Here is a 19,658-nt window from a genome sequence, read left to right on the forward strand (position 1 = left end):
AAAATGCAAACTCACTCCGGGTCATTGAGAGTCACATTGCCTCCTGAGTTGTCCTCTGCAGATTTAAGATTTGTGTATACGACCGGCTAAATTATTTTTAAATGTCTGTTGCTTTCATTCAGAATTCATTAATTTGAGTTCCTGGATGGAACTCAAAGCTCAGGGTTACAGAGCCACTGATACAAAGCCTGAAGTAAAGTAACTGTGATGCTGTTTTGTAGCAAGGTGAAGATTTTGCCTCTAAAATGGTGGCGTGGAACTATTGGAGACTTGAGTCATGTCTGAGTGCTTGTGCTGGGAATGTTTGGGATGCTATCTGGTATCTGATCCTACGTTGCTATCCAAACCTTCCTGCGAGAAGTTTGTTTGAGCACAAGCTAAATGGTGACTTGCTGTAGCAGTTCTTCTCAATAAATATTGAGACCAATATTTAAAGCCAAATTCATACAGAGTGGGATACTGTACTCAGTTTCTCCTTAGAAAATGCCAAACTTCTTAAGTGATAAGCATTTAAATACCACGATTTTGTGTTCTTATCTAGCAGTTTCTTGCTTGTTGCACAAACTGTAATTTAAAGCATGATTTTTCAAGTTTCTGCAACTGATTCTTTTTATACAAACATTTCTTTTAAAACCTGCCTGGAATGCTTCATATTTCAGCTGAAGTTGTTTATCATATGATTTTAAGATTCTCATTTTCTGGAAAGAAAGTGCTGAGTTTGGTTAATATGAGCAGCATGATTCATGCTACTTCATGAAATTTTGCATGCTAAGTATTTTATTTGTTTGGTGCCTGGTAGCTCTTAGAAGCAAATTGCTACAGCAAAAAATGCTAACTTCTTTCCTCTTTGTTACAGCAGTACGACAATTTTCAAATGAATTGTTGTTGACCAGGCTACGTATAGTTATCAAGATGATAATCTTGCAGAGATATTGTTCCGAGAGTGCCCATCTCATTCTTGCCCTTCACTTACAAGAGGTGTATGTTTTTAGTGAAGGATAAACATAGCCTTCCCTCATATGAAATGGCACTTGCGGTGAAATTTTTGCCAGTGAGGTAGAAAACGAGAAAGAACAAAGATCTTTTTTAGAATTAAGTTGCACCAGTATAGAGCAATTTAACACTAAAACAGACATGTGCAGGGAAAGCTTTTCTTCCTATGAAGACTGGACAATGTACACGTACTTCAGAAAAGAAAATTCCTACTTAGCTACAAGGCTTTTGTTTTCAAATCTCTGAAATATTTTATGGTTTTGAATAGGTGGCTACCATGGTTTATTAGTGCTTATCTTTTGGATAAGTCTCTGGATTGGTGTTACTTAGTTCTGTGTCATAATTAAGGACGTCATATTCAGCTGGTATGTTCTGTTACATCAGTATTTGATGACTGCCTGATTCCTGACATGGTTGAGCAGAGAGTTTAAAAATAAATCAACAGAACTGATAAACTTCTGAGTGCTACTGGAGAGCTTTCACTCAGTTCTAATATATAGGCATTTCGGTTGGCTGGCACAACCATCAAATACAGCTCTAAGTGGCTTTTCTGGAGCTTGCAAACTTATTACTAGTGTCTTACAATGCAGCAGCATCAGAGGGCAGCTGCTGTGCATGACGTACTGCATTCAGTACGTGCTCCTGACAGACAAGTACTCCATATAAGACAGAAGAGTCTGCTTGGTGGTCTTGACCAATTCTATTGTTTGGGTGGTTTTCTGTGTGTTTTTTTTTGTTGTTGTTGTTGTTTTCCAACTAGAATTTACACAGAAAAACAAGGGATTTTTGAGGATTTGAGGGATGAGTATGAAGACCTGAATGAGTCAGCCATTATTTAAGTTTGGTGTTGGTTTTTTGTTTGGAATTTGGCTTTGTTCTTTTGTGTGTGAGTTTGGTGGGTTTTTTTACTGCTTATTGTATTTGTCACCTAAGATGACACTGGCTGTGTGCTAGTTTGGCTGATAACAGAAATGGAATTGTATTGAGCCTTTGTCCTTACAATTGCAACATAGTGACGGGGGTATTTTATAATAATTAGAAAAAGATTGCAGTAGTTCTTTCTTCCTGATTGACTGTATAAGAAATGAAATCCACAAAGTATTCGTTGTCTGTTACAGTAGCGTTGGTTGTGCATGCTAAGCACAGATGTATCTAGAAGCCTACTCTTATTCATGCAACTTAATTTTTGTAATTAACTATGTTGCTAACAGATTTTCTGTACTATATGTGTATATATATGTATGTGTATGCATAACTGACACAGGTAATTCAGCAAACTTTTAAAATAATCTAATTTAAATTCTCTTTCTTTTACAGGAAAAGCCTCAGATAGAGGTCCATTTCCATTGTATGGTAGAGATACAGGATTGCCAGGCTGTCAAGTAAGTATAGTGATGATACAATGCAATTACAGTAATTGGAACTAAAATTGAGACACACAGATACCATAAACAAGAATGTATTCCATGAACTGTGGAATGAGTTTTCTGGTTTCTGTGCTGTCAAATAATCTTGCACTTAAATCCACTTAGGAGATTCTCACTCTTTGTGCGAGTGGAACTGGTTCTATAGCCCTTGACAGTGAAATCTTACTTTTCAATAAAAGGGAAGTTGTTACTAATTTGTACATTGTGTTTCAGTTGTGTGCGTAATCTTTTCATTGCAAGATTAGTTTTCTCTGCCCTTGGAAGTTTTTTATTCCTCTCTTTATATCCACCAACAGAGCTGCAGATCAATATGGATTTTACATCAGGATGAGTTTGGGATACTTGGATTTTTCACAAATGTCAGCAAATCTCAGCTTTTTAGATAGAGCATGACTTGTATTGCTGAGTTAAGAAAGAAGTCATTTGTACCCAGAACCTTTTCTTTGGATCACATAGCACGTTTCCTTCTGTTTTGTTTTGTTTTTGCCAGCTCACGTAATGATGTTCAAGCCTTGTATTTTTCAGTCTTGAATCTAGGTCTTTGAAAGTGACATTGCTGTTAACAGAAGTTAGCCTGATTCCAAACATCGTAGTGTCAGAATCTCGTGGAGGTGTGATAATACTAGGAGAGGGATGTTGCAGATAATGCATCTCAAAGCAGTGAACTGCCATTCTGTCTTGTTACAACTGAAATCTGATAATGTACTACTTACATTAACTCAACAGGTCTTTCTTGTTGAAGCAAGGCATTGTGTTCGTAAGTTAGATACAAGAAGGAGTCTTAATTTAATATAAATATGTTTGTGAATCTGAGAAGTTCTGGAGATGCTTCCAGAGGTGATCTCTGATAGAAACATGTAGCAGGAATGTAACAGGAGCCTGTCTTTCTTTCTTTCTGGGTTCTTTGACAGAGATCTCTTATAAACTTTTTGGATATAACCAGAGATATGTTACAAAGACTACTATTTTGCCGGGGGGACAAGAAATCAGTTGCGTAAGGGAAAAGGCTTTTCTGTAGGGTGTGTTGTTGGGTGTCCTTTTTTGCATTAATGGGTTTGTGGAGGGTTTGGTGGGGTTTTTTTTGGTTTTTTTTTTTGGGCATTCACCTGTCTCTGGAAGAAGAAAGTTTCTAGGATGACTGATTTTGAATAATTACTCCTTTTGGTTTTAGCTTGCATTACTTCTGTTTATGAATTTTTGAATAAAAGCTCATTCTTCATCTGTGAATGTTAAATCTACTAATCTAGTGCTTCATACATGTTTGTTTCCATATCCAAACAGTAAGAGAAAGAATTCCTATTTCAGTTGCATGGCCTGTGGGGAGTAGACAAGGAGAATCAGGAAACCATGCTACTACTCTGTTGTCTGTTTCCAAGTATGATGCTTGCTGGAATGTAATGATTTTATACTTGAACAATTAGAATCACAAGGAAGATGTCAACACTTGAAATTATTTACAAGCAGCTTGGACAGCACATCCAGAAATCAGTGTTTGGAATCAGTAGTTCGAGAATCTCAGTCTTGCCTTGTTTTGTTTTTGTTTGTTGTAATTTTGGTTTTAAATTACACCTGATGGATTTTTGTGCATCATTAGACTCTGAGGTATGAAAAATCTACCAGGCTCATTGTCCCAGACAGACAAGAAAAGAGAAAGATGAATGTATTTTAGACTCTGCTGTCATCATGAATTTAACTGATTTGGGCACTGTTGGCAATAAAATTATGCAGATGTTGTTTTCTTCCTAAATTATTTTGACGTAGTGGAGGATTGCAGTCAGTTCTGCCTTGACAAGTTAGACACTGGTTCCTTTTCAGCACTTTATGAAGAGACAAGAGGAAGATGGTCTTGCACTTGGTGATGGGGGTGCCACTGCTCTTTCATTGTTCCTTCAGTTGTGATATCTCTGCCTAAATTCCTTTTAATTAAATTTTAAGATGGAAGCAGACACTCATGTACAGCAAGTGACAGTAATAGTCATCCTTCAGCTTTATTTGCTGTCTTGAATCTAGCCCCTGAGATGAGAGAAGCTGTAACAACATATTCCAACTTGCAAAGAGTGAAAAATATCATGTCTTAAACATAGAAAAGAGAATCTCCTTGCTCAGCCATGGGATCTGAGATCTGTATGAGCAGAATGCACTGGAGTGGTAGAGCTTACATACTGTCCACTAGGATCAGTAGTTCTTTTGATTAGCATTTTTATGTGTTGCTTTCCAACTCTTACCTTCCATGCTGCCAGTTCTTCTTGTGCAAGGAATGGCTTTTCAGTATGCAGTTTGCTTTCTTACTGCTATCATAGGGAACGTAGTTCACTAGGGAACTCTTATACTGGAGATTGTGTGCACCTCTTAAGGAATACAACGTTGTTGGGCCTTCAAGTTTTCATAATTAGATTATCTAATATTATACCATATTGTTTTGTGGTTTTCATGCGCTTTTAAATTAAGAGAAAATTATTTTTATGACTCCAAATCATCAACTAATATTTTTAGGAACATGATTCTTCTGAAGAGTAAATGGACATTTCCCTTTTTTGAATAGGTTCAAGAGTGGCTTGGGAAGCTTGAATGGGCAGCACCATGTGGCAATGCGGGTCCTAATGTTTCTTCTTTTATTAAGAAAGTATCATTCTCATAGCCTTTACTGCTTTTCAACAACACATGCGACAAAGAAAGACTGTATGGGGGTGAGCTTTCAACAAAATTATCAGGAAAAGCAGTATACTTCAGATTCAAGTTTTGGACTTGACATTGTTTCCAGTCTAGACCGTGAATTACTGTATTAATGTAATTAGAGTTGTTCAAATAACTCCTTATGTACTATGCTTAAATATAATAATTTAAACTCGACATTAGTTTGGAAGCAAACTAATTTCCACATTACTCCTTCATTAAGTTAATGTTCTGTATTACAAAGCAGGTTTGTTAACTTTGCATAAAATTCTCTTATGCACTGTGGTAATGAGTAATTTCTGTTGTTTGGCTTCTCACTGAGCAAAGTGCTTCTATATCTCTTAGCTACTTCTATCTATCACCATTTAATATTGTTTTTTACACATAGCTATTTCAGTGCCAAAATCTTAATGTGCCTTTTACTTGTATGTATTCCTTTGATATGCTTTCTACTACTTATCCCACAGTTTATCCTTTAGTATATGGGGAAAAGTTATTGTGGGTAAATCTTTCTATTTTTTATAGTTAGGATAATTAAAAATGTCGATAGAATTAACTTTCAATTAGATTTTAATTCAATTTAAAATCACATTTTACTTTGGTCTTACCGGTTAAATCTGGCACTGTTTGAGATCATTTGCTAACTTGGATTTAGGATCTCTTCTTTATTTTTCTCTATATGTATGTGTGTGTATTTATGTGTGTCATAATATCCATTCATCACTGTGGATGCCCCATCCCTGGAGGCATTCAAGGCCAGGCTGGATGTGGCTCTGGGCAGGCTGGTCTGGTGGTTGCTGACCCTGCACATAGCAGGGGGTTGAAATTAGGTGGCCATTGTGGTCCTTTTCAACCCAGGCCATTCTGTGATTCTATGATCATAAATCTCTGGCAGTACCCAGTATGCAGCTCTTATTCTTGCTTACGGTGTTGGAAAGTGACCACAAGGATGAAGGTCAAAAGCAATCCCAAAATGTTGTTCTGACAATCCAAATAAAGGATCAACTGCATTGTCCCAGATCCTCACATAGTCGAGTCTGCAGAGGTTGTAAACCGAGGTTAAGATGATGGAGGAGCCCTTTGAAAATCTAACAGCATAACATAAATGGAGTTGATTTTACATCAGATCTCTTTATTTCATTTTAATAGAGTATATGTAAGAGTGTCTCACACTGAAATGCTGCTAGAAAAGCTTATGCTCTGTTTTGGATGTTCCTTGGTAGGTTTGCATCCCAGGGGGATTTCAGTGCTCTAAACTAGATGGAGTACCCCATCTAAGGCCTTACCATTTCTTATGACTTCCTCACCATGCTGTTAATGTTTGCCATCTTGTGTTTGCCTTTTTCATAACAAACATCCAATCTCTAACATGTTTGGTTGCTGATGGTCTGCTTGAGAAGCCTGAATTGGCACACTGGTTGTGTGCTCCAAACTGCTGTTTTATAACAGCTATGCTGTGTCTTCAGCTGTTGTAGTTGTCCTTCTTTCCTTAGTTTCTCCACTGTGTGCATTGGAGCTGTAAGGTGGTCAGCATAATTAAGCTGAAGATAGAAAATTATTTGTGACATTGTGCATAAAAAGTAGACAGTATGGATTTCCTGATAGGTGGAAATAAAACATTTGTAATCCCTTCATAGTGATTTCAAATTGTATAGTATCCAGTGTGAGGAAAAAAATGATTGCTAAAGAGTGGATGTTAGCAGAGAACTCAAGAACCAGCATTCGTTAGATTTTGTTTAAAATATAACCTTTTTATGGGCAGATTTATCTTAACTTCATTTTTTAACTCCCTGATCTGTGTGCTCTGTATGGTGATGAGGCATTTCAAGTGTTACGAAAACCCATTTAGAAAAAAGCTTAATGAAGAATAAATCTGCAAAATACGTGATTGTTGGAAAGAACTGTGAATTATATTTGGCTAAATGCATTTCACTTATGAAGTAAAATTATAAACATATTCTGTATGAAATGTATGCCGCTACACAGTGTATGAAATGCACACATCTATTTCATGCAATGTGAAATATACAGTACTGAGTAAAGTGTGTGTGAAGCATTTATGCTTCATATTTCATTCACTACTGGTAGATTATTTTTTTCTAACTCAATTCTGGCTGCTATTAATATATACATTTTACATCTATTGGCAATAATTCTTCAAATTCTTTGTATTTTGGATGGGCAAAAAAAAAAATCCAGTAGAAAGATGGTCCATCAGTGTTTCCAGTAATACTGCTACTCTGCTTTCCTCAGTAGCTGTCAGCTCTGCTATTGCTGTGAAGTTAATGTGAGGTGACTCATTTAGCAGCACATTATTACATCATTGGAACATGATGTAAGGCACATCAAGCATTATTAAATTAGCCTGAATTTTGCAGTATGACAGTAACATTTTATGCACATTAGCACCATACTTAGTGTTCCTTATGGGAATATAGTTCAAGTAAACATATTAAGACATAATTTCAGATAGCTTCTCAGGATTTCCCAATTTCTTGTTTATCGGGAACAAAATACAAGCTTCAGTCAAATGTTAAGACAGATTTAGTGGCATGTTTAGTGTTTCATAAATTACTTTAAATATATGCTGCTACTTGAACAGTACCTCGGAGAAATAAATAGCTGATTTCTCTTTGAATCTAAGTTGGAACGAACTCATCCATCTGCCATCTTTGTTCTGATTCGACATTGAGCATTTTGTCATTTTCATACTGCTCAGAGCTAAATCTCTGTATGCCTGACTCATTTGTGCTGAAAAAATACTGCAGAATTTAATGTGGTGTAGGTATTGAGCGGTGGGAATTCATACTGTTTTTGTTTGGTTTTGAAAAACCATGACCTTTGTGGTTGTTTATTTAATTATAACTTTCATCGCAACTGAATGTGAGACTTTAAAGGTTGCATCTTGTCTGCAAGACTTGGCCATGTGTTGAAGAATAAATTCAGTTTTTCATGAATATAAGTTGATGGTTCTTAACATCCTTCACACGCTGGGAAAAAAAAAGCAAAAGGTTCTTTGTGTATAGAAAGTGTGTCTTACCAGATGCACTCAAGAACTTGGAAGTAAACCAGTGTCCTTAGCACCTATTTTTTGAACAATTTAACAGATGACTTTGGCAAAAGATATGTTTGCAAGTGCGTGTTTCTTGGCATTTGTATAGTCAGGGGCAAATTTAGCCTCTTTCAAGTTCAGAAAAGACTTTAAAGTCATTTGATCGAATGAAAACCTAAAGAGCAGTCCTTACTCACTACAATCCCACAGAAATTAGTATCTCACAGGGCTCTCCCACATCTCACACAAGGGAGCGTTATAAAAGTAGAGCAACTCTTGAAAGTGAAATTATTGTCTATCAGAAATTAATACAGAGAGCAATTTTGACCAAGATAAAAATGTGAAAACGTAAAGAATAAAATACAATCAGATAATGTGTGTTCTCACATTTTCCCCCCGTTTGCTGCAATTGCCTTTGGCACGTAAATATTTCATTCTGACTCCCTAGATGAAGTAAGTAGGGTTGTTTCTTTTTTAAAAGATCTAGTTAATGGGAAGCAGTACCTTTGAACAAGGCTGTATATGAGTCACAAGCTGGAGACTGTATAATGTCAACTGCAACTGAAAATAAGGCACATACTGAAAAACTTCTAGCATTGCTGCTTGCTGCCTGGCTATTCTGATGACAAATTTGAGTTGTCTAGAGGAAACATAGAAACTTGCTCATAATGTGCGTAGGCAAAAATGGCAGACTTTGTGTTCCTGGTAAAGCAGTGAGGCAGAATGAAAGCAGGTATCCAATGCAGGATGTAGTTACTAGCTTGCTGCATGAGGAAAAGGGAATAGAATTCTGAATAGCACAAACTCAAAAAGTATTCTTTATATATTTAAGTTACATAACTGTAAGATGGGTAAAGGAGAACGCAGAAGATTTGACTCTTTTTTTTAAGTGTCAAGTAGGATGGAAGAAGAAGCATGCAGACATGAGTACATTGGGAGATAAGTATGTATGAAAATACATGCAAAGCAAAAATGAGATATACTGACAAATGGAAAAGCAAACAGTATGAAAAATATAATTCAAAATGCATGTTTTTTTTTAAGAACAAAAAAGTTGAAGGTGAAAAAATGAGTGATTGTGAATACTAGGGTAGAATATTGCTATGCTGGTATGTGGCAGCTGAGATGTTACTTAAAATGCGAGTTGAGGAAGAAAAGGGTGTTTTTCACAAATCACAGCTTAAAATGTGGCTGTTATTCACATGTGTATGAAAGTTTCCAAACAAATTTCTCCATTTGCAAGTGTAGCCCTCGAACAGCAGCATGTGTCTTTGCAGGTGCTCCTGGAATGCTTAGCCAGCTTTCTAGTGGTCCCTTACTCTAATACAAGGGCTGTTGCACCATGTCACTATCATGCTTCACCGCGGCTTTATGGATAGGTCTCTCTGAAAGTAATGCCTCCTATTTATTTCCACGGAAACTGCAACGTATACAAAGAGCACAATAACACTGTTTGATAGAGCAGATTCTCAGCTACAAAACATTCTTTCTCGACTGGTAACTCAGTGGAGTCACCACCACTAGCTATGCATTTTTGTCAGCAATGAACAACAGCGTATGTTGCTAACAATGTGTACCAGCAGAGGTGACCCACTAAAACGCACCACTTACACTTTACTGTGCTGACATCCACTGCTTGGGCTCCTTAAAGGTTCAGCAAGCATTGATGTATGTCAGCGGGTGCAGTTTTTTCCACACGAAGGAATTCAGTTCTATGCCTTTGCTTCGTGTGCACTTGCAGTCAGACACCATTCTGTCAGACTGCCCCTCTGCTGCCATCTGTTAGACAGCAGCAACATGTAATGAATATTCCATATTGGTGGGAAGGTTCAGCCTCTGCTGTCATACCACCAACATCTGCCTCTGATGTCATGTGCCCGTGTAATAAAATAGGAGGTGTTACTTTTGGAGCAGCCCTTGTATGCCGAGGCATGGTAGGCCCTAGATGTTGGACAACTGTTGAGAACAAATACGTCGGATGTTTCTCCATCGCTCTGATGATCAGTTCTTAGTTTCTTCCTGGTGACCTGATGTGCAAACTTGAGAAATGCACTTTTCTCTTATGCACGTTTATGAAGTTTCAGGAGTTCTGATTCCTTTCTGTGGGAATTCTGTTCGTACCTGAAACTTTTTAATTGCTCATCTCTAATGCTCTGACCCTACTTGTCTTCCTTGGGAGAAGTGATCAGACAGTTAACTCTGGCTGAGGCTGTGCCTTCTGCTCCTGTGGTATTGTGGGGCAAACAAACAACTAATTAAAGGCTTCAGATTAATACAAAAATTCAGATAGTTATACTAAGAGTGAGAAATAGGCACCTTTAGACCACAGTTGAGAACAGGAAGTAATGGTGCGGCACAAGGGACACTAGAGGTTGGGTAATTCTCTCTGTTAGGCACATGGCTGGGGTGTTTCAAATCCCATTGGGCTTTTTTTTTTTTTTTTCTTACTAAATGGCTGGTAGTGGAATAAATCAGTAGTTGCTTTAGATTTAAAAATGCAGAATATACATTTCAATGTATAAGGAAATATATAATAAGGAAAAAAAATGTAGGCTGTAAATCTAATTATAAAATAGCACATATGCCACAGAGGGGTTCCCATTTTGTAATGAAATAAAGAAGATGTATTAGAATTTACTGTAGTGCTAATGAAACCTGTCAGATTGCATCAGCTGTGGAAACAAAATGCATTCTCTTTTTTAAAACTGAAGTGTCTATTAAACAAGAAAGCTTTTCCTCCTCGATGTTTTAGATGGATTTTTCGAGTGAGGCAGAAAAGTACATGGTGTTCTGGGCCTTTCTTATCTGTGTGGCCTTAGAAAAGGCTGCAAGTGGGTCCTTCCTGCCTCTTTTAAGGATCTGTAGAGATGCCTTAATGCCTATTTATATCCAGTACTGAGTTACGGAAGTATATATATACATACATATTTAAGTATGGGAGGGGGGAGGAGAGTTAGTACCAAATAACTTAAATGCCAACAAACTGATTTTATTTTGTAAATTTTCTTTTTAATCTCTTCTTCTCTGACACCTTTGACATCAAGAATCTCTCAAAGCAGATTTTCCAGTCTGAGCTACGGGCCTGTTAGAAATGCATCTTCTGAAGGAAGCTGACACAGTGTTAACTAAAGTAGCAACCCTGGATGCTGTAGCTGATACTTTCTTAAAAGGAGGAGGTGCTGAGAGAGATATATTTTAAAAGCATGAGTTTTATTTTGCTTCCTTTTACTTCTCAAGTAAAATCAAGTTACTTTCTCTTGATTATGATTAATTAGAAGCAAATTACTGCTTGTGCTGCTGGGAAAATCTGTCTCTCAGCAGATAGGGAGCTGCTTGCAGGCAGAACCTTCTTAGAAAGTATTTTTTAAAAAAGTACTGGGCATAAACTCAATTTCTTTTTCCAGAGCTAGAGGTGTCCACCTGAAGTTAATCAGGGAAGACATCCCCTTGAACAAAGTGGGTAGCAGGTGTTGGGAATTAGTCAGCAGGGTTGAGGGATGCTATTTATAAAGGAGAAGCAGCTTTGGGAGGAATCATTTTAACTATCTACAAGAAGCAGACAAATTGTAACTTGTGTTCATGCTTGCCTGTCTTTCCCTCACACTATTTAGAATTAGCAGATTTCCTTGCCTCGTTTTAATTTTTGTTTGATTATGTTGAAGGTTACAGATGTCCTATAAATCAGTAGATATATTTTAAACCTTGCTGTATAGGGAAGTAAGAAGCATTTTACACCGTGGAATGCAGAATTTCAAATTTATTAATTTATTTGCTGAATGTGGTTCCTCCTGCCTCAGAGTTGGGTGCATTTCAGTGACATATTTACAGTATTACTGGAGAATAAGGGAAAGATTAGCTCAGTTTTCTTAACTGTAGCTGGATTTAATGGGGTAGATTGCCCTTGGGATTTTCTTGCAATGTTTATTCTTTATGTTTCTGACTGCTCTAACAGGCTGAGCTGCCATTTTCTTTCCCTTTCTTCAGAGAACGTTCCATCCCAGATTTTGCACCTGCAGAGGTTATTGCTTTCAAGATGAAAACTGGAACTGGGAAGGCAGAATTAAGAGTAACGTAAGCAGCCTGTTGTTTAGCAGTTACTGCCTGAGATGGGCAAGGAGTGGGGCTTGAACAGATTGTCAGTGAATGGAAAGAAATAAGATGATTTTCCATTTTAACTCCTCTTTCATGGAACTAAGCCATCCATCTTGCATTGGTTTTGAATGTGTAGCAGAGTGTTTTTCAAGATGATAGTGCTTCTAATGCCACAGGTTTCTGAAGAAAAGGAGGAGAAGAATAACAACATTCACTGGGAGTAGATGGGACAGCACTACTTTATCTGAAGATAAGTGTTCACTGGGCTTGCCAGTCCATTAACTAGCCTTGTGTTGGGATTACCTTTCACTTGATCATATATGAAAACATACGTGTTTTGCATGTTGAGTCCCAACAGTTGCTGTATCTTTTTGAACCCTCATTATTTTACACATTTTCTAACTTGGTGCTTGACTGTGTAGGAGAGGGGATACACAGCTTTTTCACCATGTAAATGAAGCATTCTACAAGCCATGTGAAATCTGTTAGAATTATTTCGCTGAAAATGAAGAGGGAGAGAGAGAAGCAGGTGCAAGGATAGTTTGAACCTTATATATCCTTTATAGCTCTCTTCTGTAAATAAGACTCAGCAGAAGGCCTTTTATATTATTGATTTATCACGCTTGTGTATTGTAAACAGAGAGAGAAGGGAGAAGGCTTGTACAAGAAAAAAAAAAAAAAGAATAAACCCTCAGCTGTTTCTTTTCTGACATTTTGCAGTTCTCCCCCCAAACCTCCTGCTTTTGTGTTGTCACAGTAAGGAAGACATTCAAATTATTGTTTTCATAATGTAGCGAAAAGATGCAAAGGGAAGGAGCCTGACCTGTAATCACAGTGCTTAGTAATGCCTTGCTAGAACGCAGTGAGCAATGCAAAAATACCTTGCCTGGGGGAATGAGTAAAGACAAGCTGAGCCAGCATAACCTCAGGGACTGGACACTGACATCAGCAGGGTGCTGCTTTTAGAAGTGGAAGACAGAATTTGTAGTCTTGCAAGTATGTGATATCGGTGTGGGGAAACCACTGTCACATAAGAGAAGGAAGGTATTTATTTAAAATAGTTGTGTTGATTGGGTGTTTTAAAGTTGTTTAGATGTGGAGGAAATGCAGAATGTTTCTTTCCCTTCACATTTAATCTTTACTGCTCCCACTGCTTAAAAAATGTGCATAAACTTCTTCCTGTGGTGTTTTCTTCACTGTTCTCTGTTCCTGTGCTCCATCTCAGTAATACTGCATGCACGTGAACAGATTATCCGTAGCAGTGCATATACGTGGAATAAGCAATATATTGATACCTTGGTATTTTTCAGAGTTAATGTTAATTAGGAAGACAGTAGAACTAAATATCTGTTGTTTTGTTTATGATGTTGCATCACTTTAGTGTTTAGTACCCTAGGTAGCTGTTTTTTACTCCAGTGAGCTAGATTAGCCTGATTACACTGGCAGGATGCAGTTGATGGATGACTGTCATTATCTTCTCAAACCTGCATGATACTTTAGGTATAGGAGATGATAATTAAATTTTCAAGAGACTACATCGAGATTATAAGATCTAAGTATCTTTTTTAAAATGAGGAATATGTTTGCAATTATCAGTGTGTTGTTAGAGGACCCTCTCCTGAGGTGTTTTATTAGCAACCCCTGATTTCCTTTAAATTGATCAAGAAAAAATACTTAAGTTATCATATAATGCTTCAGTCGTTTTGTTGTTGTTGCTTTTTTAATTCTGATTTGTTTCTACTCCTGAAACAGACGAAAAATGGATCAAATCTATTGGTAATGGCTTGAAGAAGTACAGGTTAGCACAATATATTTAATGAAACCTTGTTTGAGACAAAACGCTAGAGAGGATCATAATTAATGCCTCATTTTCTGCCAGTTGCTATTGATTACTCATTCAAGGTCCCTTTGTTCTCAGACTGGTAACGCTATTTCACATTACAATTTGATGGTATTCTGAGGATGAGATTCTTTAACGACGTACTCATAATTGCAAACATATCTCTGGAATTTAAATTTGAAATGAATTTACTTTATATGTCAGTGTTGGTTATTTTTTCCAAATTCAGCTCCTATGTTGGAGTGCATGTTCATTAGAGGTGCCTAAGTTTGTGGACTTACATTAAGTGAAATTGGACATTTTCTGTATTAATTGTATTTTTGGCTTAAACTGGATTCTGTTGAACTCAGGTGAATGGTTATTTGCGTCCCAGTCCTCTGTGCTGCACTGGTATCTCACAGAGCAATTATTTGTCCATGTTTAATTTTGTGCTAGCTTTTCCTTTGAAGTTGCTGTAACAAGATGCACAATTTAAGTGGGGGACCTTGCAAGTTTAGCAGAGTTTGACTTCTCCATTTTGCTGTATTCATTTAAACTAGTGTGTGCATGTTGTCAGGTGTGTTCATAAGGCAAGACATACAAACTATCAGGACACACTTTATGCATACTTGAAGTCTTCATCCATCATCTTGTTCAATCAAAGCAACAAAATGCTTCTGCTCTGTTATTGCGGTATTTCGGGCTTACAGTAAGACAGGAGCTGCACTTCTACTGCCTGTTCTGCATAATTCTGAGAAATGCTGAGTGAGTTTGTCTGCAAGTATGTCCTAGTTTCTCTCTTTCATGGAATTTGTGCAGCTGCCTTCTGCCTGCTAGTCAGGAAATGAGGATTGGATTGAGATGAGTATTGTTGAGTTATTTTGCTGTAGTGAAATGATGTATCTAAGCCCCAATTGCTATATAAACACTTAAGTGCTTTGATTGTTTGCCCCCCTTAAGTAGGAGCCTCACTACTGGGACCGAATGCATAAACTTCTTGAAAAAGAAGCCAATTCCAAAAGCTTGGAAAAATAAAAACTAGTTGACTAGTTTATTGAGGTGAGAGGGGAGTTGTAACTCTTCCCTGTGCAAAGGGATCTGGGGTTTCTGCCATATCGCAAGTTGCACATTGGTCATCAGTGTGCACTGTGAGCCAAAAGGGCATGGCTGGCAGCAGGGCAGGGGTGCACCAGGCCTGATGCTGCAGCTGGGTGCCTGGGGCCGTTGTCCCACTGCTAGCACAGCCTCACCTTGAGCGCTGTGTGCCAGTTCGGATGACACAGTGTAAGGATGTTAAACTATTGCAGTGTTTCCAGAGGAGGCCATCAGGGACGGTGAAGTGTCTGAGGTGTCAGGAGTAGCCAAGGTCCCCACGTTTGCTTGGCCCAGAGCAGAGGAGACTGAGGGGAGGCCTATGGCAGCTCCTCACAGGGAGTGGAAGGCAGCACTGAGCTCTGCTGTCTGGTGACAGTGAGAGGGCCTGAGGGAACAGCATGGAGCTGTGTTGGGAGAACCAGGCTGGGAAGTAAGGAAAGGCTCACTAGAAGGTGGTGGGCATGGAACAGACTGCCCAGGGCAGAGGGCACAGCCCCGAGCTGCCAGAGTTCAGGAGCATGTGGACACTGCTCTCAGACATAGGGTTTGATTTTTCAGGTGGTCCTGTGTGGGGCCGTGTGTCATCACATCCTGTGAGCCCCTCCCAGCTTGGGTTTTTGTATGATTCTGTGAACTCTCATTTCCAGAACAGAATGCATTTTTATGCCAACACAATAGCCCTGTCGTAATTGGTTGCGTATAAGGGGCTATTGCTTTTTATTCTCAACCATGCTATTCTTTTGATAGAAAAGAATGAATAATGTGAAGGCACGTAGTTGTGTTTGGATCATACTGTTTCATAATTTGGCTTTGTCTGCTACAGGAATCTTAGTTCTTAAAGTATTTGCTAATAGGTTTGCATTTTAAAAGTAAACATAAGCAAGATTTGAACCACTAAAAAGGCTGATTCCTGGAATGAATCACAAAGCCAACTGTATATAACAGATTTTTGAAATGGTAGAACTTAATATGTAATAAGATAACATATGGATAGTATTTGTTTAAAATAAATGAATAAATGCTCATATATATTTCAGCATAGCTTGGCTTTCCTATCTGCATATAACCCAAACGCTTGAGACCCTCAAGGAGTGTTGTATAAGGACATCTGTAGGTTTCTACTTGTCGAAATTTTTTACTGTCAAAGCAAGGAAATCAAAGAGTTGTTTACCAACATATTAGAACTCTGCTGGCCAGTGTCCTTAGAGTTCACTGAAGGCAGAGTGGTATTTTGGCATCAAATTGTGCCACTGGGATTGTAGAGGCTGTAACAGTTAGACTGTGTAAAAGAAAGCTTCCAAAATAGTCAAATTGTTTCTTATTTGTATTCTCTTTGAATCTTTGAAGGAATCAGTTTTAAAACCATTTAAAATGTGTTGAGTGAGGAGCTCTTTCTTTTGAACTCTCAGGCATACCATTTTGATATAAGCATATGGTTGATTAATTTTTTAGTTTGAAAGGAAACTAGCTTTGCTTGGAGATAAATGCAGCTGCAGTACAAACTTACTTGTTGTCTGTGGCAAAGATGCTTCAAGATACAGAGATGTTGCCAGACTGCTGCTCATCCTTCTATGTAGATCCGATTCTCTTCCTTCCATCTCACCATTTCAGCAGTTGAGTACATGACTTTGTTGCATTTCATTTTTCTGAAAATAGCTTTCAGGAGAGGCACCCCTGTATAATGTTTGTCTAAATAGCAGCCCTTAGTACTTGTTTTGTTTTTTAAAATGTGCCTTTATTTTTGGGCTCAGGTCATGCCGTTTGCCTTGAGGCTATCGAAACTTCGGCTTTTTCTGAAAGAGATTATCTTGAAAAGTAAAGCAGCATGTTTACCTCTTTTCTCTCCTCCAGTATCTTTGGAATGGGGATTGTTATATTCTTAGTCAATTGTAATAAAAGTCTTTTTAGGGTGTGGTTTGTTTTTCTTAGATTAGTTATTGAACACGCATTCCCTTGGGAGAATACTGTTTTAAATAAGTTCCTGTTTGTTTCAAAGCTGGAAATATGCCTTACAAAATCCAAACAGGCAAAGTTTTAAGGACGCTGCCTTTTTATTTATAAGAGCAATCCAACTCAGCAGTGTTCAGGAGAATAACCAGTCATTGATTATTCTTTAGTAATTGGATTCGTACTTGGCAGATGAGGTTCGGATTGAGAGTGACTGTGCTCTATGGAGAATGCTGCAAACTCTGTGTAACCAAGCTGCCTCTGTGCAGGTGCTGGGGGCAGCTAGGCAGGAGGAGCTCGGTGCTGGTAATACAAAGCCTTTCTGCTATCCTCAGAGGTATTTCTGTATTCCTTTCTTTATCAGATGCCCTTAGGAAAGGATCAGTCCTAATCAATATTGCTTCTCAATTGGTTCAGACAGGCAGAAAAATCAATAAGATGAAGTAATGACATCTATTTTTATTTTATTTGGGAAGACTTGGGAACAATTACGAAATTTTAAACAGATGCCTCATTTGATGGTGGAAATGGCAGAAGAGGGTTCTGGTTTCTGGGTGGTGCTTTTTGGTTGGTTGGTTTGGCTTTTTTTGGTTGGTTGTGGTTGTTGTTTGTTGTACTTGAGAGGAATAAAAACTCTTTACCAAACACAGTGTAGGCTAGGAGTCTTCTGAATAACGGGTTGCACAGTTTAAGATTTACTTGGTCTGTATGCAGAGGCCCCTCCCAACCTCAACATCTCTGGTCTGTCACTGGGGCCTTGCTTCTGCTGCATGAGAGAGCTATCACAGCACTTCTTCCATGGGGGCTATTGTGAGGAAACTTTCCTTCAGTTCTGGGTAATCCTGGGCTGGAGATCATCTTACTTTTTGTGAAGTCCTGAGATAAGTACCAAATTTACAGCATTAGTCTTTATTTTTTGACAGTGATGGTTTAGAAGAAGCACTTTTCACAAAGTATTGTCCAAGATTCCTACTTGGGCCATAATGTGGCAGGTGAGGAGAACAAGAAGCAATGGTGTGTGCATGCAACGCTGAGCTGCTGCAGCCTGGGAAGCTGCAGTGCTGAGCAGTTGCTGCCATTGTGGGGCCTGCAGCTGTGCTGCCTGCAGAGCCTGGCTGCAGCTTTGGGAGCATATGGGGTGGAGGAGGAAAGAAAACAAAACTTGGGAACTGTGGGGCTGAAAGGAGGAAACTTAAGTAGGTGACAGCTCAGGCTGGTTTTGGTGTAAATGTTAATCCAGTCAGTGGTTTTTATCTTGCATCATCTGATGATTGAAATGCTAGCACAGTTTGAATGTAGGCAGACATGATTGTTATCCTGCCAACCAGCAGCCATATGTTTTACTTCTCCTGTGTATGAGGACTGGACTGCGTAATGAACATCAAATAGTTTGTGTGACCTTAAAGCACTCGCATTCTGAGTGTATGAAAGGCAAAATACAGAGATTTAGCTGTGGATGTTAGTGCAAGTGGAAAGCTGTATGCAACATTCAGTGTTAAAGCTCCAGTGAGTCCATTTTTACTGCTTGGTTTATGTTTCCTTCACAAAAGATTTCTTTTGGGTTTCAACCCAGGGATTGTTGGACTAAAAGTTAAGCGTGGTACCACCCATGAAAAAACATAATCTCATAAATCACCAGCGTTCACTTCAGTGTCACAGAAGTTGAAAAGGAAAAAGGAAACAAAATATGTTTGAATAACATGGAGAAGCTTTTAAAATGTAATGAAGTTTTATATTCTGTGTTAATCTAATCTGTTATCTCTTTTGCCTTTGTGATTTTGTGGGGGATATTTCTTACATTTTTTTTGTGAATGTAATGTTACTGGATTTCTAAGTGCATACTAAAACCTGATGTCACGCTGTAAATTGAGCAGTTTTTCTCAATTATCTTTATAATGTATAATATATTAGATGCTATTTGGAAAATTAAACAACGTATTATGATTTTTGGTAACAATTCAACTGTGGATTATTCTTTCAGACCCTTTAAAGAAGTGATTCTGTTGTTTGGAGGCTTACAGCCAAACTTTCTCTTCCTTTCTGAATTATGCTGATATTTTCTGAACTCAAAGGCCTTCACTGAAAACCCAGTAAATGCCTACATAGCATATTGTATGCATTTAATAATTTGTTAGCATGATGTATTAACAGCTTAATTGCTACAGAGCTTAATTTTTTTCTCCTCTGTATATTTTGCAGACTAGCCTGCTCCGGTCAGATATGGGACTTGGAAGTCCAGGTCAGCTGTCATCCTCGGGGAAACCTGGCACAACCTACTACCCATTTTCCGGCACAAATCAGCGCCGAAGACCACTTCATGACTCGCCAGCTCTTGGTGAGTAACACCAACTTTCATTTGTGACACATCTCTGCAGACTTGGTTTATTTTGGCAGCTCATCCTGTGTACTGGAGATGGCTGTATACTGAGCACTTGAAATTACAACAGAACGCTGTAAGAGAGAGCAGAATTATTAAAATTTTCATTGAGGTGCTAGTTTGAATTCGACACTGATCGGTGTTGCTTATAAAACAAACAAGAAACTACAATACAACCCTTAA

The 19,658-nt window shown here is 38.2% G+C and overlaps 1 protein-coding gene across 3 annotated transcripts in view; it reads left to right on the plus strand.

Moving 5' to 3' along the window:
- The window catches only part of TCF12 (transcription factor 12), a 151,891-nt gene that overhangs the window by 80,442 nt on the left and 51,791 nt on the right, over nt 1-19,658 (plus strand). For all 3 annotated transcript variants that reach the window (XM_048955773.1, XM_048955774.1, XM_048955772.1), the window contains exons 7-8: nt 2,311-2,375; nt 19,298-19,433. In XM_048955773.1, coding sequence (XP_048811730.1) covers nt 2,311-2,375; nt 19,298-19,433 — 201 coding nt within the window. The remainder of the gene's footprint in view (nt 1-2,310; nt 2,376-19,297; nt 19,434-19,658) is intronic.

This window comes from Lagopus muta, chromosome 10 (genome assembly GCF_023343835.1).
Source record: "Lagopus muta isolate bLagMut1 chromosome 10, bLagMut1 primary, whole genome shotgun sequence".
Lineage (NCBI taxonomy): Eukaryota > Metazoa > Chordata > Aves > Galliformes > Phasianidae > Lagopus > Lagopus muta.